This window comes from Perissodus microlepis, chromosome 6 (genome assembly GCF_051167445.1).
Source record: "Perissodus microlepis isolate ML-2025 ecotype Zambia chromosome 6, ASM5116744v1, whole genome shotgun sequence".
NCBI lineage: Eukaryota > Metazoa > Chordata > Actinopteri > Cichliformes > Cichlidae > Perissodus > Perissodus microlepis.
In genome coordinates, this window is record NC_140466.1 from 4,369,746 (window position 1) to 4,393,250 (window position 23,505).

A 23,505-nucleotide genomic window follows, 5' to 3' on the forward strand; every position below is an offset into this window, starting at 1 on the left:
GCTGATATACATATTGTACTTTCAGTTGATATAGTAGCAACAATTATCTTAGATTATGCTATGTTTTGCTGTCATAAAGTGTGTTCTCGTATCAACAACACAAACATCCTTCCTTCCTGTGGACATGCCACAGAAATATCCATCCATCCAAAGAGGCTGATGCCGTCCCAGCTGCGATTGGGGAGAAGCTACAAACAGAGTGGTACCTCTGAGGCTCAATTACTAACATTAACAGCATTTCTATAAAATCTGCTTACAGTATGCAAAGTATAAACTTCTTGGTGGATATGGTTACTTCATGCATTTCTTAATATTCTGTGTATTTTTTGATTAATGAAACAAAAATATAAAATAAGTATTTCTTTAATGAGCTGCTGGCTGTAGTTTCCTATTTATTATTTATTTCATACCACGAGCACACTTTCAAACTATTACTTTAAAAAAGTACCAAGAAACCAAAATTATTGATGCATGTGCTCCCATATGTCTCGTACATTAATGAAATAGTCAATTTGTATTGTTGCTACACTGAGAGTTGAATTACTGCTTTTTTCCTCTTGTCGTATTTTACTATGATTATTTTCAGCTGCATGGGACAATCATAACGTTAAATTAGCGAACCAGTACATCAGAGAGAGAAGCTAGACTCACACATAAGATCTTCACCTTGAGCCCTAATCACTAATGCATAATGGCATCAGACACGTAACCCACGTCACCTGTGTGGGTTTCTGGAGTGTTTGGGTGGTTGAGTTCACAAAGGGCTCTAAAGGCAATAAAAATGAGCGATGTTGACCCACCATCATGACATAAAAAAAGCCCCACTTCCAGTGTTTTATTTTGCATCTATTCTGACAGTTTTTACTTTGTTTGGCCTTTTCTTGTTAAACCTTTCGCTGGCCTTTCCAAGTAAACATTCTGCTAGGAAAAACAGAACTGAGCAGTTTGATACCACAAATACTTTTTATTTACCTAGAATTCACAAAAGTCCAGCGACAGACAATAAATAACTAAACTGCTTTTTTAACTGAGGAATTTATTTCCTATTTGTTTTGTCTGCGTAACCAGTGTTGTGTCTGACGATGAAAGGTAAAAAGAAAGAAAGACCTCCAAGTAATTAACTCGCTCCAGCTCCTACAACCAAGTCGGGAAGAGGGTTAGCTCAACCCAACAACTTCCAAGCTAGCAAGAATTATCCATTCATACTAGCATTGACGGTGCCTAGAACACATATGTGGCACACAAGTACTACACATTTATAGCATCTAGCAAAGACAGGCATACTGATAATAATAATAATGGATTGGATTTATATAGCGCTTTTCAAGGCACCCAAAGCGCTTTACAATGCCACTATTCATTCACTCTCACATTCACACACTGGTGGAGGCAGCTACAGTTGTAGCTACAGCTTCCCTGGGGCAGACTGACAGAAGCGAGGCTGCCATCGGCCCCTCTGGCCAACACCAGTAGGCGGTAGGGTAAAGTGTCTTGCCCAAGGACACAACGACCAGGACAGAGAGCCCGGGGATCGAACCGGCGACCTTCCGGTTACAGATACGCTTCCCAACCCCCTGAGCCACGGTTGATGACAATAACTGAACTAAAAACACACAATCAGAAACATCAGGGTGGCTAAATATACAGTATATGTGTGTTGTACAGTGTTGGAAAAGAAATGACACCAACCTCTCCCACAGGGGAATGGTAGAAATGGGGAGAGGCCAAAGGGGTACTCCGGAATTTATAGGGGTGCACCACAGAAGAAGAGGAAAAGGATGAGGAGGGGTTCTAACTGATAATGAACATAACTACAGGCTTGGAGGTCCTAAAAGTTACGTATAAAAGGAACGGTTTGGGGTCTAGAACCCATTTTGTGTAATTATAACAATATGTAATTTATGGCCCAGTTACATCTGTACCATAATGAATTTACAAACCATGAACAACATGAGTGTGTTAAGTGCTGGATTCATTACATGGACACAGTGTCAGTTTTGTGACTGAAATGTGTACACAGGTTTAGGGGAAGAGAGCATTCAAATGAATCATACGAAGTGATTTACTAAGATTCATAGCATGCAATTTACTGCAGACTGCACGTGTCTTATGCTGGAACTTTCTTGCTTTGCATAAAAATGGCAGTAATTCCCACACAGTTGTGCAGTGTTGTTGTTAAAGGTCTTAAATTAAAGCTCAGTCTGCACCTCATTTACATTCTGATTGTTTTGATTCAATCCATCCAAGGCAAGATTACCCAAAAAAGTGTTACTGTCCCAAAACTTATCCATAACTGTACCATACCAAAATATGCTTTCTGTATGGTGAAAATGTATTTTCACTTTTATGAGTAATTTATGACAGAACTAAAGTTTTGTATCTGGGTTGTTTTAATGAATCCTGAGGTGTCCCTTAAGCAGTATACATGACCTTGGATATGATTCTTGACTATTTTATCTCATGTATCTTTATTCATTTAAGCATATTATGTAAGTATAAATATTAATATCCCAGTCCAGAGGACATATATGAATGTGGGGCTGTTCAGTTTGTTGATCGCTCCGTCTTTGTGACATTTCAGTGTTTACACATTTAGAAAATATCACAAGAATATGTAAATCTTATGCTCACATTTAATTAAAATGCAAACAGCTTCACAAAAGTGCAATAAATAACTACAAAAGCTGTCATTTACCGCAAGACAGCGCCTACCTTGAGCTCTTTTCCCTACACTATCCTATGTTTTGTTTTGTTTTTTTGGGGAGTGGCAGTATGACCACATTCACGTGTCACTGATGGGCAAGTCTCTCAGGAAAGTGAATTACAGAAAGTGTGTGTAGGTATTAAGCACTGCTGCCTATGAATCCGTCACTATGAAAGCTGAGATTGTGCAATCGAAGTGCAGCAAGGTCGATTTTCATCTGAAGTTTGAATGAGATCAATGTGCACTGTAAAAGAGTTTATGTGCAGATACATGATTCATGTGTGGAGACATATATTCTATTTAAAACCTTTAAAAATAAAAACATCAAGGTTCAGCCTTTTACTTTAGGTTCTTTCACTTTAAGAAAAGTCAAGATTTTTTACAGCTTCATCGGTTTTCACCTTTAACTGCTCAGACCTCTTGTATCTATAGTCAGCCTCACATTCTTAGGCTCAGTGGTTCCCAAGCCAGCCAAGAGTCATAGGGCCAGATCTGGGGATTGTGGGTAATCTCCAAAATAGTGCTGACAGGTGTGATTAGTTTTACAGGTGATTTACAGTTGTATTCTTTACAAACACAGGTGCAGTCAGTTCATTTCAATATCAAGTGCAAAAAATAAGACATGCCTTTTTTGTGTATCATATTCTGATTCAGTAAAAGGACTAGATGTTACAATCCCTGACCATGCATTGCTTTAAATGGAGAAAATCTTGAGGGATGAGGAGTTATGAGGAAAGGCAGCCCAGAAACTTTACCAGGGGGACACATCATTGTGTGCCTCAACTTTCAGTCTTTTACCCAACCTAATCTGCCAATTTTTTCTTTCGTGGTTAGGTTTAGGGATTAGAGATCTGATCTAGATTATCATATTAAAATGTGGAACACATCGTCAGTAGTGGGCCTTGGATTCATCGGGTGTTTCGGCCATTATCACTAGACACCCTCATCTAAGGAGGCCCTGCCAGGGTTGATCAGGCCCCGGAGTGTGTCACTGGTTTATGTTAAATTGTTATTTCTCTTTTTCTTTCTTCTGTTTAGTTTCTACAGTTAATTTTCACTGCAACTGAGAAGTAATACTTACCTCTTTAACATTTATGGAGCCTCACTTCTTCAAAGGGATAGAAAAGGTGATGGAGAGAAGTAAGACAAAAGGGACATGATAGGAGAGAGCAGAGAGGAGAGCTGGAAGGGGGCACCTGATCTGGCATCCCCCACCTCCCTCACACCTCACAAATGTTTGTAACTGATTTAAATTCTCTCTTCACTATATTTTGCATCTTGAGAAACAAAATCCCAGAGTTCCTACATTTTACATGCGATCCTGTCACAGCTTTCTCTTTGTAAATAATTACAGTACTTTTTTTAAGCCAATAAACCTAGCCCATAATCTCCCCAGCATGTCCTGGGTCTGTCCCGGAAGCCTAGACCCCCTCAGCTGACTCCTGTCAATGTGGAGGAGCAGCTCTTCTCTGAGCTCTTCTCTCTGCCTCCAAGGCTTAGACCTTGAACCCTTTGGAGTGTCAGCTGTCTCTTTATTACAGAGATTTGGTAAAGTGTACTCTCCCCCAATCATGAACAACATCCTGACAAATTCCTCATCTTGGGGCAGCACCTCTTCTCCAGCATTGCACTCTTTTCTGGCTGCTGAAAAGAGTGCAAGAGTTTTCAGTTTTTTATCTCATATTTATAAAATCATTGGAATAGTCTTACTCTCACTAGTCTTAACTAGTTTCCATGAAGAAGAAGTCAATTAAAAAAAGTATTTACTGGTCACACCCATGAAGTATCTAGATGAAAGAGAGGAGAGGATGATTGACAGGTATCCCGTGATAATATAGAACTTGGAGTATGTGAGATGATGCACTTTCAGGCCTCACATCAACACTGTGACGTTAGCAGTAACCTGACTGATAAGGACATGGCAGTGTGACAGAGAATGGGACACCTGGCACTGAGCCGGTCCCCAGGAGATGCTTGCTACCTACGCACAACGCTGACCGACTTATGGAGGTGGGAAGAAAAAATGTAGAAGCACCAAAATTTATGGCTGACATCTGCGGTGTGGTGACAGGCCACAAGTCAAGATCAGAGGCTGAGTTTGTAAGAACTCATGCCTTCATGATTCAAAATGACATCAACAGCACATTAGGAGCTGACACTTTTACCAAATATTTATGACAGAAACTTAGAGGAGCAGACTTTGCACACTGCAAATGCATCAGATGTGCATAAAACATAATGTTGCAGATTAAACTTCTCATATATAAGTTTACGGTTATCATTAATTGGATTATGCTATACAGAAATAAGTTTTTCATGAAGACGTTTCTACGTGGGGCGATAAAAAGGAGGCTGCACCTACTCCCGGGATAAATAAGGATGCACTGGCCAAGGCAGTAAGATATAAATATAGATATAAATGAGCATGCAGATGATGCAATTCGAATTTCAGCCAATGGTTTAAAGCTGGAATACTGATGCAGTGGTGGAGGCAATGCACAAGGATCCACAGAAATATGCCGGTGAAAAGCAGCAAAGATGGAGCTCAGAGTGTGAGAGAAACACAGCCTGTGCAGAACACATTTAACTTAATGTCCAAACTGAAACACTGAATCTTTTTGGACTGTTTAAATTGTCTTTTTTTTTTTTTTTTTTTTTTTTTACCAAATGTGCCTCATGTCAGTCACAACCATATGAAAAAAGTAGTTAATGTCACCATCGGATCTCTTTTAGCATTTGTACTTTTTGTAACTAATGTTTTTCATGCTTTGAATTTAGTAACACAAAAGTGATTTTGTTACAAATTATTCTCTGGTGCTTTTTCTTTCTCTGTGCTCTCGTTCGGTTTTTGTTTATCTAGCATTTGCAGTCGATAATGAAACACTGTCGGCATTCCTTTGAAAACAATGGATCCTAATGAGATTATCCTGAAATCAGCTCAACAGTAGTATTAGTAATATTACAATAGGTGTTATGTTGGTCTACTGCTATTAGCAACATGTAAAGGCATTGTTAGCAGCAGAGACCACAGACTGCTTTTGGCAGTGTTAACATCAACAGCTTGCCTGCTGAAGCCCACTGGCTCCTTTCCAAAAAGAAATTATTTACAAAAAAAAGGAATATTCTCTCCTTTTCAGCCAGTGGAAGAGAGCGAACAGGAACAGAGCACTATTGTGACGGCTAATAAATGCTGACAGTGTGTTTAAATTCTGCTCAGGATTCAATAACTTACACTACATCTCCATACCTAGCCTGACTCATTTGGCTGAACTGTCCCTACCACATGTGCAGCTTCTTAACTAATCAGTCAAAGAGAATCAGTGAACAGCGAGAAGTTCAGTCACAGTCCTTCCATTTGCTGTCCATCTGTCTCTATGGTTTCTGCTCTACAGCAGCTGCTTGCCAATAGCTGACAATCGCTTTGAAGAGATGCTCCTTCATACTGAATTCTGATTGGGCCAGTGCACAGTGTGATATGATTCACTGCCTTGCCTGACAGCTGTGTACCAGAGTGAGAAGGTGATGGACAGGAGGCAGAGTCATAGAGACGACTGAAGCTGGAGAAATGAAGAAGAGGAAGGCAAAGATAATAGGGAAAAAAGGACCAAGTCATCTGAACGGTGGACAAAATTGGATGTGGAGAAAAAAGGAGGGAGAAAGAAAAAAATAAGATTGAAAGGCAGAAGAGGAAAAAGTTAGAAAGAAAAAAGAAATGTACAGTAGAAAGATAAAGAGACAGGATGGGCAGAGGTGCAGGTGTGACATTAAAAGTCAGGTTTTAGCTGCTGAGCCTTGACACTGAATCCAAGATAAGAAGGGGGAGAAAAGATGAAGTATCCATCTGTTACATCCTGTCAGTGAAGAGAACTGACATAACATAACATGCATACAGTGCACCTATAACAATCAGCCCTACTGCCACATAGCTACATTTTCTGTAGTTTAACAAACGCTAAAACGATCAAGCACATTACTCCTATTCTCAAACTTTTCTGTGTCCCAAAGGATAGATTTAAAAATATTTCTACTAGTTTACAAATCACTAAAAGGACCGAGCTACATTTCAAATCTTCTTTTGCCTTACGAATCCTGAACTGTCAGGTCAGCAGGAACAGACCCTCTGTGTGTTGCCAGAATTAGAACAAAAGAAAGTGAAGCAGCTTCTAGTTTTGATGGTCCTCACCTGTGGAACAAGCTCCCTGAGATCAGCTAAAACTAAATCTTTATTAGGCTTATCAATAAACCGTGTCTGCAACCTCCTCTTAACCTTATATTAATTTCTAATTGGTGTTTTTCTGTGTTCACACACACGATATAAAGATTATTCACTGAAAGAGTTAACAGCTGTCTTTAGAGGACTGGATCCTTCTATAGTTTTACTGCTGTTTTGAAATTGCTTTCACAAAAGTTTTAGTAGTGAAACCAGAGAATCCTGTACTACACAACAGGATTCCATCTTAACCAACTTCAGGGTTAACCAAGGTTTTCAATACTACAAAGGTACAAAGCATCACTTCTTTCTTTGTGGTGGCTGTAGCTCAGGTGGCAGAGCAGTTCAGCCACTAATCAGAAGGTTGGTGGTTTGATCCCAGGCTGCCTCCTGGCCACATGCCAAATATCCTTGGGCAAGATACTAACCCCATGTTTGCCTACTGGTGGTGGTCAGAGGGCCCGGTGGCGCCAGTGTCCGGCAGCCTCGCCTCTGTCAGTGCGCCCCAGGGCAGCTGTGGCTACAATGTAGCTTGCCATTGCCAGTGTGTGAATGACTGAATGTAGTGTAAAGCGCTTTGGGGTCCTTAGGGACTGAGTAAAGCGCTATACAAATGCAGGCCATTTACTTCTTTCTAGGGTAAATTGCTATGTAATATAACCTGAACATGACAGTACGTTTATCAATACTTTTATCCATAATTGTGGTTGGTTAGAAGCTACCAACGGCACCCTTTCATGAGAGCGTGCAGGAGAAACTTAGGACACCAACTGTCTGCCATCTATAATCCAGTTTTGAGTTCCCTCCCCAGACGCCTTAATGCCCACTCACATCCTGGGCCATCTGACCTCAGGAATTCGCATGATAAGGTGGGGCCAGGTTTCACAATGAGCTCACCCGAAACCCTGGCTGATTGGGACCCACACCCAGTTTCACAGCTTGGCTCAGGCGATTAGAGGATCATCAGGGGGTCCTTTTGTCCCTCTGTGGGGGGATACTCCCACCAGGTTTAAATCTGGGACTCCCCACCATTTGACCTTAGAACTGAAGAAGCTTCTCGGATGAGAGGTGAAACGTCTTCAAGCAACTTAAAGAAGTCCAGACGCTTTTCTTTGCAAGCTCCTTTGACTACGATGACCTGGATGACTGAGAACCTTCACAGATACTTAGGATTTGATAACCAGCTCTGCGTGACCGTTTATCCAGATTGTTAAGGTAAATAGATCCTGGGTACAGTATGCTGAACTTGCATGTTGTCTACAGTAGACATTAGAGCACCAGATAAATAGACATCTGTGAACACTTCTAATTGTTGTTGTTAGATTTCTGTCATCACTGCCTGTGCATGCTTTACTTAACAACATGCACAGATATATTGTTTATACATGTCTCTTTGCATTCCTCTTTCTAGCCCTCTGCATTACCCTGTGTCTAAATAATGCTATTCAGATAAATTTGACTTGACTGTGACAAGCTGTCTTTCATAAATTCATGAACGTAGAGTAGATGCATGCATGTGCGTGACATTTGACTTTGAAATCAAATACCAACATAGCTGATTCACTGCTCATCTCATCAACAAATCACACTCTTGCCTGGAGTAAAACACCATATTACTCTGATGCAAATCAGCTGCAGTGGGCGTGATGCATGGAACAGGATCTCTTTAGGAAACTTGCAGGCAATACAAGCTGCCACTACTCATGTTGATCTACTCTGCACCAACAAGCACATTCTGGCTTATGAATGGCCTGTGAGACGGAGCATTACAGTGGGCTGCAGTGAAAGAGCCTGTGGGTTCTTTATAGTGACTAATGTGTGTGTGACTGAGCAAGCGGGGTTAGTGCGTGTGTGTGTGTGCATATAAGCTGAAGCTTTTTCCCACGGTGAAGTGTAAGCATGACGGCATATTGCAAAATAAATAAATAGGAAAGCCCATACTCATGAGCTCAAACACATACCTGCAGTGGGAACCTCAGGGGAAATGTGGGAAATGTGAGTGAAGAGCCACACGTGGGCGAGAGGGGATAATGGCACCGTGGGATGTCAATATGAGAGGCTGATGCTGCAGATCAGAACGTGATTATTTCAGAGGCTTCAAACTATATTTCCTCAGAGGTTATAATTAGTGTACATGGGCATAAGTGTGTGCATATGTTATAAGACGAGTTTAAAGTCAAGTGTGCGTGTATGTGGGTAAATATGACAGAAAGCGTGAAAGGGGACAGAAACACCGACCTGAAGTCCTACCGCTGCAGCACCCCATCATAATGATGACTCACCAACAAAAAGTTTAGTGTTAATGCATCTGATGTGATATGATGTGTGCATCCGATCTGATATGACACACACTGGATACTTATGCAAACTTATGCAAAACTGCAAAGAGCTGTAAAGTGGGAGAGTCAGTAATAAAAACAAAAAAACAACAACACAGAGGCGTGGATGTCCTGTCTCCTCTCTTGGAGAATCTCCTAATGCTCTGAATCCAGTTAATTTATCTTTTACTTAGTCAGTGGTAGTTTTCAGCTGTGCTTAGAGGATTAATAAAAAGTTGGAATGGATCTGGATGTTGGCCCTAGTTTTGTTGAAGATCTCTTCCTGTTACAAAAAGAGGTTTTTCCCTCCTACTGTTGCCAAATCTTACTGATTTGGTGTCTCTCTCTAAAACTGTAGGGCCTTCAAATATAAGTGCTTCTTGTGAACTGGCACTACATAAATAGAATTCAAAGGGTGATCAAACACAAAAGCAAACTTAAAAAAAAACACCTCTGGCAGATGTTTGATGAGGAGGTATCAGTGTGTATGACATGCTAGCACAGTATAGATTTACAAACCAGTCTTTAGTTTGTTAAACAAAAGAAAATTAAGTGCAAAGATTTTCACAGGCAACTCAGCAATCCTGTATCAACAGCAGCTCCACAGCTGCTAAAAGCCCCTAGTGACTTCAGAGTTCTTTATGAACCACAACACTAAATTACTTTTCAATCAATTTATTTATACAGCACAGTTCATATAATGAAAGTTAATAAACTAAATAAAAATCCAAGAATTAAAAGTGAAACACAAAATAGAAGAACTAAACACTTCATTAAAAAATAGAAAAGAGCCAAAAACGTATTATTAAAATTTTTATTAGTCCAAAAGAAACTAATAAAGCGAAATAAAAAACTGGTGCACTCATTAAAAGCTAAATTAAAACAAAGGTTTTATGACTTAAATCTGTTTAAATCATCCAAAGCTATTTAAAGCTTGAAAAACAACAAACAAGCCTCAAAGTTTAAAATTGTTGTCATACTCAGGAAACGATGGGTTAAATGGTGGCTCAGCTACTCATTTTTGCCCCAACATTGGTTGGAAGGTTTAATAAAGCTACTGTTCTCTGAACGAAAGCACTGAACACTTGAACATAAATGGCTGGACTGTTAATTTAACATCATTATCATGGACCAGCAGGCACCTAGTGAACACACAACTCAATAGTTTAACGCAACAGTTCAATGATATGCAACAAAGCTAAGGTAGTCAAAGGAGCTTGCAAAGAAAAGCGTCTGGACTTCTTTAAGTTACTTGAAGACGTTTCACCTCTCATCCGAGAAGCTTCTTCAGTTCTAAGGTCAAATGGTGGGGAGTCCCAGATATAAACCTAGTGGGAGTATCCCCCCACAGAGGGACAAAAGGACCCCCTGATGATCCTCTATTCGCCTGAGCCAAGGTGTGAAACTGGGTGTGGGTCCCAATCAGCCAGAGTTTCGGGTGTGTTCATTGTGAAACCTGGCCCCACCTTATCATGCGAATTCCTGAGGTCAGATGGCCCAGGATGTGAGTGGGCGTTAAGGCGTCTGGGAAGGGATCTCAAAACTGGATTATAGATGGCAGAGAGTTGGTGTCGTAAACCCCCGCCTCTGTTCTTTGCAAGCTCCTTTGACTATGATGACCTGGATGACTGAGAACCTTCACAGACAAAGCTAAGGTAGGAATCTCATTAATGCCCAAAACGTCCATGTCGGTGGGAAAGGCTTCTGAGAGAATTAATCCCACTCTTGACGAAGCCGACCATCACTGCTGACTAAAGCACCTTACAAGTGGGAGCGCAGCGGTCTGCTGCCAGCAACGGTGGAGCCACTAAGCGGGGTGGACTTCACATAATAGCCACTCAATGAAAACAAAAGCCTTGGCCCTGTCAGCTGAGCCTCTCTTCCCCTCGCAGGAAAATCAAATAACCCCCAGTATCTCGTCTGCCTCGTCCAAGGCTGATACGTCCTTATTACAATGGATCGTCCTCAATTGATTTGTCTTTAGAAGCCTCAGGGAAAAAAAGGCCCAATTGATTTTATGGTTTACAGGGAGGCCATGTGAGAAGTTTGATGGTGAAGACACCTGCTTGGGGTAAAAACACACAGGTGTGATGCTGGTGTGGATGGCTGTGTTGGCACCAAGGCTTCTATTGGATATAAACAAGGCAATTTGTCCGATGCTGCAGCAGAGCACTTGTCGTTATAAGTCAAGCACCAGGCGGTGTCAGCCCCACCGTCTATCAATCACTCACATGTCAGGTTGCCACAACAGAGCAGGAGGCTGCAGATAAAGGTGGAGACACGGTGCGAGGTCAAAGAGACACTGTTTTTCATTTCTGGGAGAATGAATACGAAACAGAACAAAACCCAGATAGTGTTTCTTTTTGGGTTTAGCCTTTCAGAAATATAAATAAAAGTGTCATTAAAGGCCGTGTCAAACACACTATCTGAACATTCATCTTTTACATTTAGATGCTGTGAAAATTCAATTGAAGCCCCTCATCATTAGCCTCTAACACGGCATTGAAGATAGGAACAGCATATCCGCATGAAAGGGAGAATAATTTACTGCACAATAAGAACCAAGCAGTTAATCATGGCTAGATTGTTCAGACTAAAGGCACAGTGATTTATCACTTTGAGTCATATGTCTTCAGGAACTAAAATATTCTACAGTTCTCCAACTTACAAAGTTTACTCTAATGATTCAGTAGTATTTGTATATCCACAGAGTAAGGAGGAATTTTCCAAGAAAACTTAAAAAAAATGACCCTTTGGATTATTTGTCTCAGTGCATTTAGAAATGTTCCTCAGACATTTTCTACGTGAAGAAAGATGAGTAATTTCTCATAGTTTCAGACTATGGAGCCCAAAGGTAAACTGATCGTACTGTGTTAAATTGTTGGAATTCATCTTTGAGAGAAATAACATTAAATTTCTAACCTGGTATTAAATTTAACTCATGATTTACTGTACAGTGAAGCAGCAAATCAGTCAAAACGTGGCAAAATTCAACCCAAATTTAGATCAAATCCACTTCAAGGTTATCTTATTGTGCACCTTTGAGCTTCTATTTCCAGTCTATGGTCTATTTTCACATTTTTCTGGATGTCCTGACAACATGTGACCAGATACTACAATTTCGACATGGACTTATAATAAAGCACATTACAAATAACTCCAGAATGTAACTGTCCGGTTTTGTGAAAGACTCCACACACAGTGCAACAGATCAGGAATGTTGCCAGGAAGCTTGTTGTTTTTTTCTGTTTTATTAAACACTGACGGGGCTGCGCACCTCGGCTTCATCCCTCAGGGTGAGACTGTCAGCACTCTCCTCTCCTGTAACATCATCACACATCTGAGGGAGAACTTTCAGTGCAAACAACCTAAAGTGTGGCTTCCTGCCTCCCTGAAGATTCGTCTTCTCGTAACTATATCCTCTTTCCCAAAATGAAATTCCAGTTGACAGACGACTAGTTTCAGCACACACCACCGACACATCGAAAATGGAGGATGAGCTGGAGGTGGTGCAGAGATGCACTTGATCTTGCAAGTTGCAAGTCGAATTGTAAAACTTTATCGCACCTCATGCAAATCAAAAACATTATTTTAACATCACTGTTAACAAATATTAGACCAGAACTAATGGGAAATAATTTATCCATTTAGTAAAACTGTCTCTAGTTATTTGTCCCACAAAACTAACCACAAGTTTAGCAAAAGCACAGCAGTAGTTTTATACAAGTCTTGTTCCCCAATAATCCCTTTAGGTTCCTCTAATTTCTCCAAGTCATAGTTCTTTCTGCATATGGAGACACAGAGGGGGTGTGATGTACCCCCACATTTTACTCAGAAACAGACAAACAAGATCTTTCCACCCAGTGATTTGTTGGAGCGGTTCATCAGTGCATGAACCTCGATATCAGGCATGACTCCCTCTCACTGACATTATTCACCAGCAGAAAAGGTCAAAGCATGATGGCAGCAGAGAGAAATTGATCAACTTGTCTATGTGTCTTTCCACATCTTTGAGTCACCCAAAGACCTTTCTCCTGCCGAAACGGTGTCCTGCGAACAGAGCAGTATGCAGCAGGAATCTGCGGTGTGACTCAAACCTTCCAACACGACTGCCTGGGGGAATTTTTTTACCGTGACGTGGCTGGAATTGATGGCACTGTTGGGATACGGAAGCAGGCAACAAATATTTGTCATGTCGTGCAGTGACACAGCTTAAATTCACAACTCATCAGCAGCTAAAAAAAAAGACCTTAATCCTCTTGTGCCACCGTTTGAAACCTCGACGTCAATGAAATCCTCCTGTAGGTGAAACATTGTGTCATGTGGGGACAGTAGAGCTATTCACATGACCATGTGTGTATATAAAACTGTATTTTACCTTTAATTTACTTAAAACTGCACAAAGAAATTCTGCCATAACATGGCGACCATGTTTACCCACAGCATGTGCTGTCAGCCAAAACAGTGATGTAATGCATACAAATGATACTGTCTTGTATTGTTATGCTCAACAACATGTAAGTATGGAAGCATGATTATACATCAGGATTTGATCGTCATTTAAAACTCTCATTGAAAAGTTTGCACACCCTGAAACTTACATGTCTTTTTAATAATAACACCCCTTTTTTTAAATGCTTGATTTCTGCAACTTTTTCACCTTTATTGGATCATAATGATCAGCTCCTTAAAAATGCACCTGACCACAACCTCAAGAGGTCAGACACAACCTACCATTGTGCTATATTTTACTACTGGCGGTGGATCCCATACATCACTGTTCTCTATTCTGCTATTAAATGTCAGTCTTTGTATATTTTCTGACTTATCTTTGTACATAGATGTGTAAAAATCAGTATTTAAACTAACAATATTTCACGTTTGTCCCCAGAGTCAGAAAAGAGCTAAGCAAAAAAATAAATAAATATATGTCACCATTCTTTCCTGAAATAAGCAACAGAAAGACATAAAATCAGAACTGGCAACTGTGGGGGAAATTAAGTCCAGTTTAGAGGACTGAGGAAAGATTTATTGGTCAGTGTCTTGAAGTTGTTTTTCATATGTTATTGCAAATGATTAGTTAGACTTCAGAGATGGACTCAAATGCAGGAGGCAAAAGAAAAATAAGGGGCAAGGGGAAAAAAAACAAGCAGTTGATTGCACATGAAGAAAATCCACAGAAGTTGCACACCTTCACAGAGTATGGAGGACTGGACTATATGCTAACTGAGGGCTGATTGGGGATCAGACACAGCTGTGGAACGAGGTGCACGTGCAGGTAATTGACACAGGTGAAGACCATCAGACAAGGAGGAAGCAAAACCCAAAGCAGCAAACAAGAGGAATCGTATCAAAGTAAAGCAGAAAATGAGCAATCACCATACTGAAACAAGGAGCCCCTCAAAAATCAAAGATTAATAATAATCAGAAATGAACTCATTCATGGGGGAACACAGAAGAAATGACTTAAAGGCTACCAACATAGACATAAAAATGAACACTTAAAAAACACAGGGGGGACTAAGGCATTATTACAGAGATGAGACAAAAGGAGAAACAAACAGGGAAAAGCTGAGGGAACTAAAAACACAAGAGATAAACTCAGAAAAGGAACTGAAGCTAAATAGAGAACAAGAACTCTAAACAAACACTAGAAGAGTAAAAAACTAAAGCTTACGGTAAAGATGTCAAAACAATATATGTTCAATGTAAAAATCAAAACTCCAAACACAAAGTTATGTTATGTTTGCTGACAAATGTGAAAATGATGCCCAAAGCATGTTAAACTAAAACTAAATTAATGTTTGCAGCTGTGTTTTCATTTCTCTGCCCCCTTCCTAGAACACACCTACTTATCCACCTCTCCATTTGTCCTTCCCCTCTATCTCCTCGTCTCTGATTCCTGGGGTTCAGCGATTGTTCTTGTTATTGCTGAGGAGCATACAGAGGTTTTGTGTCAGTGTGTTTGACGATGAGACGGCTGCGGTGAAAAATGAGGTGGGTGGTGGCAATTTATCAGCACTTGAGCGGCATCCTGCCAGAGGTAGGCAAGGCGGCACAAAATGCGATGCCGTGGGTTTACTGTGTGCGACCATGGTGGAATTAATGCAGTTTCTCCTCCAATGCATCAGACAGACGGGAGGGAGGATAAATAAAAAGAAGAAGAAAAAGACAGAGAGGGGAGGGTCGTTTCTCTATCTGCAGAATTCCACATAAAGCATCGGCTTTTCTTCTTTAGAAACTCCCTCGACATCTTACTCCTCTCCTCTTTCCTCCTCCTCTTCTTATCCCAGGGAGTCAGTCTTTAAGTGCAACGTGTCCTTTTTACTTTCCCCTCTCTTCTGTTTTCTATGCAATTTGTATCTCTGCTGACATGGAAACTGATGACAGAACGCCGATAGAAATGGAAAATATACAAGGAGAGAAACTCTTTTACAGTCCAATGATGCCAACTCTTCCTCTCGCCTCCTCCCAGCTTTTAGGTTTCAAATCATCTCGTTATTCATCTCCTTCCCCATCATCTCTGCTCACAACCTCCTAAATCTGATCACGCAAACCCCTGGCCATTCTTGCACTGCCCGACTCTTTTGCAATTTGTCTTCTTACTTATCACCCCATCAATGCATAAACACAGAAATGCACACTCATAGTATACACACTCTTCACTGTTACTGTACTATGTCAGCCTCAGGCTAGCTGTGCAACTCTCTCCACTGGGAAGGGTGCAGGAAGGGAAACACACATCAAGGCAACCCAGAGTCAAGCAATAACAAGTAGAGAAGAAAAGAGAAAGAAAACATGGATACCAAAAAAATGCCAGAGAGTCATGTTATTAAAAAAATCTTGGCTGAAGGTTGCCCTTCACTAGTTCAAAATTACTAATGACTCCATCTGCTAATATCTCAACACAGAGTAGAATGTGCCAGTGATTGCATCTGACTGCCAGATAAAGGAGGAGTCACAGAGCGGATTAGAGGGAGCTAAATATATACAAAGCACAAATAAATTTTGATGAAGCTGAGCCAGTGAAACTTGAACAAGTGAGTGGGGACTGTGAAATGAGGCCTAATAAGAAAAGGAAACGGGAGAAGTATAGAAGGGAGTCCTCGGGGGATTCAGACAAAAATGGCTTCATCATAATTCCAGCTTCAATTTCAACATTAAATTCAACAGGGAGCATTTTCTGTTTTCTGTTGCATGCACACACAAAACACAGAGACAAAGAAAAAGTGCAAAACAGAAACGGTGAAACAGCCCAACAAACAGTAATAATGCGGTGACACTACTCTGCACGCCGCGCCGACAGGATGTGATAAAGCATATTTGGATTTGGGGATGTTAGAGATAAAGAGAGATTGTAAATACACGCTGGGCAGTTCATTGGATACTTAAAAACACGATACCATATATTTGATTATGAACAGAAGAAATATGAAAAATCTGATGGCCAAATGTTTGGATTTGCAGTTATTGTGAACGCCTACAAAACAAGCCTCGAGAACACACTGCACGCTTTAAAATGCAAGTTTAAGGCAGCATTAATCAGTGTTTTTTGCTGCTTGGGGCAGAATCACACAGAGGAGGCTGTAACCCAACCCTACTGCAGCTTTAACAGATGACACTGGTTTTTGACAACTTAGGTTGTTATTTGTGTGTCATGTACTCATCAAAGTAACACGTCTGAGAAAGCATCGAGAACAAAGCAATGAAATCTCACCCAACAGAAGTGAGCACACAATCAGACTGGCTGTTAAAAAGCCAACTGTTCAGCTAGACTATCTATATCACTTTAGTTGGAGGTAGAAAATGAGCACAGATGAAATGTCAATACATTTTATTGCACGGGAAAAACGTGTTTACGTCTCCGTTTTCTCTTTCCAATTTGTATCTTTAGCCTTTTGGTTTGCTGAAAACTTGTTTAACCCTCTGCTCGTGTAAATCAGTGGCTCACAAATGATATCGGCTTACTCACTAACAATCATCTCTAACTGTACTCCTTCACATTAACTTAAATTGTGAATTGATGGTGTGTGCGTGCAGCAAAGAGAATGAGAATGAGGAACAGATGGACACAGAGAGTAAGAGGAAAAAACTATCATTATAGCTTTGTGCCCCTCATTCACCTGAACATGTTTTATTTACTGTCCCTCAGAAGCAGAGTTGGCGTAAGAAGTGTTTGTTCTACAGTCTGGGTCAGTCTGGGCCGAGCGCCTGACACACACAGCCGGAGGCTACTGTCCTGCAGGACACACTGAGCCGCGGCACCCTCTGCACACAATGATGAAGCAAACTTTGGGATATTGTGTCGACCTGAAATCTAACAATGATACTAAATTTGAACTTAAGGCAAGACTTTTGATCTAAAATAATCTCTCTGTCACAAATGACATGTTTCAAAAGTAAAAAAAATCCCTGTTTGATTCAATGGACTCGAGGTTTTTGATGCTACAGTTCAAAGTAACTGAAGTTAGCTAACATTAGGAAACTCCTCTACCTGTGCTACTGTTTCTCAGTCCCTTTAACCTATAGGTAAATTTGGAGTTTATGTACTTATAGTGAGTTAACTGTAGTTTTTGCCCACATACAGAGCAGTTTACTCTGCATATTGTTTCATTTCATAATTTTCGTTGCATTTTCTAGGGCTTGTGTAGCCAACAGTAGTGTTTAGCAAGATTTAGTTATTAATAGGCCACCTTAATTGAGACTAGAAACAGAGGAGAGGTTTCTGACACAACTTCAGCCACCCCAAGGTCCCCAGAAGATGATAAGCTGTGATAGGACATGATGATGTGAAGCAGTTAAAATTCCAGTAAAACTTACAGAATCTGCAAAGAGCAGAAAAATGTGAAAAACAACCAGTTGCATGAACATATACATCTGCCACCGCGGCACCAACAAGGATGGGCTGGTCATGTAAGCACATGGTTTAGAGTCAGGCGATGGGGAGTGTCCAGTGAAACAAATCTGGGTGGTTACAGCGCCATAAGGTGTTAAGATGCATCTGAGCAATGGCACTTTAAATTTTGCACCAGCCAAAGTCATACAAATCCACTTAACTCATTTACTTATGCTCTTTAAAATGTTGTATAGGTAATCTTAGCTTTCTAAGAAAAACATTTAGGCCATTTACACTAATATTTTCTGACTTTAATTCGCTAAAGAGAAATGAGAGCTAATTTACTTTGCTAAAGTATTAAGTTCACGTAACGTATCTTTTTTAAGTACGGCACATTAAAAATGAGTACATTTCTACAAAGATATATTTGTGTGAAGAAGCATAAAAAATCTCTCCTAACATGTGCCAGACTCAAAAAAGATGTTAGCTTAACTCCAATATAATGCAGTCTGGGCACAAACACACATCTTTGCTCATGACGGGCCAGTTAATCAGTCCAAAGTGAGCTGAGACTGAGTGATTGTGTTTAAAAAATGTCAGACTGACAGCCGGTGATAGGTGGTGGTACCTGTGTTTCTGAGGTGGAAGAATAGAAACACCAAATGCCTCTGTAGCTCCGTCCTCCAGTTAATACTCATGCTGAATACTACTTCCAGCAACAAGCTGTGTCCTTGTACTGCTATAAGTTTTTAATGAGTGCGGCTGCTCCCAACAGAGCTCATCGGCCCAACCTTGGCCCGACTAGTTCGCCAACATTATCCTTGACATTTTAGAAATGTTTTTGTAAAGGGCAGTAAAAATTTGTATAACAGCAGGGTGTAGATTGAACTGATCTCACTAACTCAAACTGAATAGTTTGCAGATGGCTTATTGAAAGTTTGTGACAATGCTACAACGGGGCTATTAGAAGATGAAACAACAGAACCTGGACATACTGTAACTCACAAATACTAGCACTCAACCTGTTCAGCCTGTGGCTCATCAGCTTCTTCCCTCTGTCATCTTCTCTCCTATGGAGATGCACATACTTTCCAGCTCAATCTTTCTTCCTAGCCAAAAGTCCTTTTCTCCTTCCTTAGTGTCCAGCCTCCCATGCTTCTCCCTCTATCCAGAGGATACAACAAACACATTCATGGCAGTTTCTTTCACCACATCAGCTGTACTTTCACAGTCATCTGGCAACTCCTTCCTACCACTCAGAGCTTGTCTCAAGTCCTTCCTGGACTCTTGCACAACATTCTTCCGTCCTCAGCTTCCACCATTTAATCCTTAACGTCTGCCTTCACTTGCTTCCTCTTCTTGATTTCCGAATCCATCCTACAGACTATCATTAAATGTTGCCTAGCTACAGTCTTCCCTTGACAGCACCGTGGAGTCTCCTTTTTCAGAATGCACCTTCTGCATAAGATGTAGCCCACCTGTGTGTCACCCTGTGTTCCTCCTGGTTCTTGAATTAATCAAAAGATCAAACTAATCTATATTAATCTTATACTTGGGGACTTGGGGAATCCACATAGTTCATAATTTTTCTGAAATAAGCTATGCTTTCCCTGCTCCCTTTAAACCTTACTCGCTAAACTTGGTAGTTTTCTCTCTGTCTTGTTTTAATCGACAACATTATTATGGAGCACAAAAAATAAATGCTCACCAGAAACTTCATTAGTTATAGTCTGACCCAATTCTCTGGGTGGTCCAAAGACATGCATGGGGTTAGGTTATCTGGTGATTCTAAATTGGCCATAGGCATGAATGTGAGTGTTAATGGCTGTCTGTCTCTGTATTAGCCCTGTGACAGACTGGTAACCTGTCCAGGGTGTACTCTGCCTCTCGCCCTATGGCAGCTGGAATAGACTAAATCCAGACTTGGATTTTTACAGTAATTCCCATGTAAAATACACAGCACCAAGTAGACCACTGAGCCCACTCAGCCCATAGATGAAGGGTTACATAAAACCCTACTGTAAACATAATGGATACTGTTATGATGACTGTCATTTACTTTGTGCTGTGTTTAAATGCAGAACTGAGACGGCAAAACAGCAGAAAGACAAAGTGAAGTTGAGGCAGAAGCAAACTGTCATGCAGAGTAAATCACAACAGGTAAGCACATCCAGCATATCTCGCTATCACTCACATTACTGATAAGCTTTTATCATCTTGCCTTGACTCCTTTCCTTTTCTGTCTTACACAGCCATTGATTTGTTTTTCCACACTCTTGCTCTGTCTCTCTCCTTCTGCAGCTCCTGTTGTTTCCCTCCTTTATTGGATCTCCTCATCTCCTCTCCTGCTGCTCCATCTTTCATGTGTCTCTCCTCTTTCCGACAGACACAGAGACTATTTCTCTTCCTCTGCCACCCAGGGACAGAGTCTTCACAAGGTTAGATATTTTAAATCAGATAGACTAGCACTGCCGGAGTAGTAAGTGTCCAAAACGGGTCAAAATTAGAGAGCTCCTTTAAATGATGTTGAACAGAAATACCTCACATTTCTAAAAGTCTAAAGCTTCAAACACACTTGGAAAAGAGCTCATAAATCATTGGAGTCATGCAAAAATAAAAAATAATAACGATAAAAAACAAAATTGGATGATGAAATATTTTAGGCTTATGTTTTGTTCACATTACGTCTGATCCACCACAAACAGAAAGAGAAGAGAAACAAAACAAAAACAAAACAGAAGAAAATGGATGGATGGATGAACAAACAGTACAAAGCATTTAGTTAATTAAAAACTGGTATCAAAAATAACCTATTATGCTCTTGAAAAATGTGTATTTTTAGCTTTAAACTTTAAACCAGCACTCTTTCAATTGGCTGCCCCTAAAAAACAAAAGCGATGGAAACCTGCAGATCCTGGAGTAAAAAAGTTTTCAGAAATCGAGCACTGAAATCAGTCTGATGCTCAGACAGACAATAAGGAAAGCATAGTGGATCCACTTAAGTGTTGTGGTAGTGGGGTGTGGTTTGCGGCTCAGCTGTGGGAGGAGAGAGGGGGCGGGTGGTTCAGGGTGCACTGCTAGGGGATGCTGCGTGGAACACCTGTTACATAACGTCCAATCAGCCTCCTCTATTCATGCAGTAGCACGTTGGGACCAGGTGGAGGAGCTACAGTGAGGGGCAGCTGAAAATTCAGTATCGAGGCACAACGCCCAATCCGAGCACTGTGCAACAAATAAAGAGCACAGCAACTTGTGTCTGTGTGTGGTGTTAGGAAGGTGGTTCTCACCTGCTCCTATGCAGCATCCCTTTTTTCTGATAGAAAAACATTTCAAAGTAGCAATTTCTTACAAAACGTTCAGCATGCATACAAATCATAGTCTTGCTATTCTTTAAATGAAGCGATTACCTGCCTAAAGTGTGTACTTCAGCTCAAACCACTAAGGTACAGTGCATCTGATCAAATGTGCCTGCAGTGAGTGAGCGAGTGAGAGGGTAAAGCTGGGTTAAGGCCTGGAGGAACCCGCTGTAGCCCTGCCTACTCAGCACAAAGCCTCTCTCGCTGTCTCAGTCTCTTTGTAGAGAGGGTGATCAAAGTGTGGAGCGCGCTCAGAGGATTCACAAAGTCAGGAAGCTTCTGAGCGGATGAACACGGACATCCCATTATGTTTCCAAGTAGGGTATCAAGGGACGTGAAGGTGCACACATCCTCAAGCGCGTGAGTGTGAGCTCGCTCGAGCATCTGCACTCCAGACCTAAAGGTTTGATTCTGTGCACGATTAAAAATACTCGGGAAAATGAAAGATGATTGCGTTTTCGAAGCATCTGAGTGTGCTAACTGTCTGCAGCTTTGATCCGTAATGAGGAAGGTAGGGTAAGATTCGGCAGCGCTGCCTGTTATTTCAGATGAGAATCAGAGGATCAAAGGCTTTTTCTCTCCTCGTCCTTCCCTCTCTCTGACTGCCTGTGTGTCTCTGCTTTACCTGAAGTGTCCTTGGTTCACCTCTGGCCTGTCCACACACCCCTGAAAATGCAGAGAACCCGTCAAAGGCTCTTCAACATAAACTTGCCCACTCTTCTGTGGCAGGATGGAGTTATTTCCTGTCACAGAAGACAAGCTGTAGGACTGCTGCTTCACAAATACTGTAGATGACCTCTGACCTCCCTGAGGATGAAGGATAAAGCTCAAATATTTTCTTACAGACATCGGCATTTGTGCCGTGCAGTCCATAAATGTTTGGAACAGCTTTACGGGTTCTTTCCTGCTGCTCTCCCTTCAATGCTTGAACTAATAAGCAGTAAGAAAACTGACTCTGAGACAATTTCAGTTTTCTGAAGACAACTCTATCTTCTGTTTATTCATCTACATAATAGATTTGCTTAATTCTGGCAGCAAATTAGATGAGAATGATGAGGCTTTGTACCAACAATCTGGGCTTTACTTTTGGATTTGGGGAATTTCCTTTGAGTCACTGGCTTTAAAGCTTTTTTTAAGACTGCAAATTACTTTAGCGATGAAGTCACTACACATACTTTGGAGTGTGTCTGTGTGAGCGTGTACAACAAAGTGTGAGACCCACACGTGTAAGATTTTTACGCTTACCTCATTCTCTGAATCACGTATCTGCAGATGGGAAGTGTATGCGAAGGTATTCTCTGGAGCGACAGTCGGCCTGCGGAGGAGGAGGGGGAGGATGAGGATGAAGTGAGAAAAAATGAGATTCCACATTTAACACATTGTCCCAAACTGTGTTAAGCAGCGGAGCTGCGATCCGAGGTGAGCAGGAACGCCCTTACACCCCCGAAGTCATTCCTCAGAAGTTTGAAGTTAAAATTAAGTGCCTTGATGCTGACTTTGTACAAATCTCTTCTGTTTGCTACCAAATCTGGCAAACAAGCCAAATGATACAGCAACTGTTTGCACATACGTTTCTGAGGCAGCATTCTCAAACATCATTAGATTTCAGAAATTTAGTTTTGGGTGAATTAAAATCTCCAATTCTTAAATAGCAGCTCTGACTAAACTAACAGAAGAGACAACACGTGCAATATGATCAAGGGGCCAAAAACTTCCCCAGTTTGTTACTTTGGGACAATCTGATATCTTATATTTAAATATGTAAATGAGACATGATCTATTATCTGACACCACAAAAGCTTTTCTTCATTGTCCTTCAAAGTGCAGGCTTGCAGTTTGGGTTTAGGATACAAACACTCCCTACTTGGAAACCAGGCTTGGTTAACGCTTCTATTTTCTGTCATTTACTTGTGTCTACTCTCCTGTACTTTCTGTTTTTTGTTCATGGCCTTTCTTTGCCCCTCTTTTCTGTCTTCTCTTTCCTCTCCCTGCGCCTGGTTCTGCCAGAGGTCTCTTCCTTTTAAACGGGGGTTCTTCCTCGCTTTCATGAACAAGTGCTTGCTCAGATGGGATCAGGAGAT

General features: G+C 41.0%; 1 protein-coding gene across 3 annotated transcripts in view; it reads right to left on the minus strand.

The window, feature by feature from the left end:
* The window catches only part of LOC146384859 (endonuclease V-like), a 76,093-nt gene that overhangs the window by 15,369 nt on the left and 37,219 nt on the right, over positions 1-23,505 (minus strand). For all 3 annotated transcript variants that reach the window (XM_084930275.1, XM_084930276.1, XM_084930277.1), the window contains one exon: positions 22,670-22,739. In XM_084930275.1, coding sequence (XP_084786401.1) covers positions 22,683-22,739 — 57 coding nt within the window. In that variant the 3' untranslated portion in view covers positions 22,670-22,682. The remainder of the gene's footprint in view (positions 1-22,669; positions 22,740-23,505) is intronic.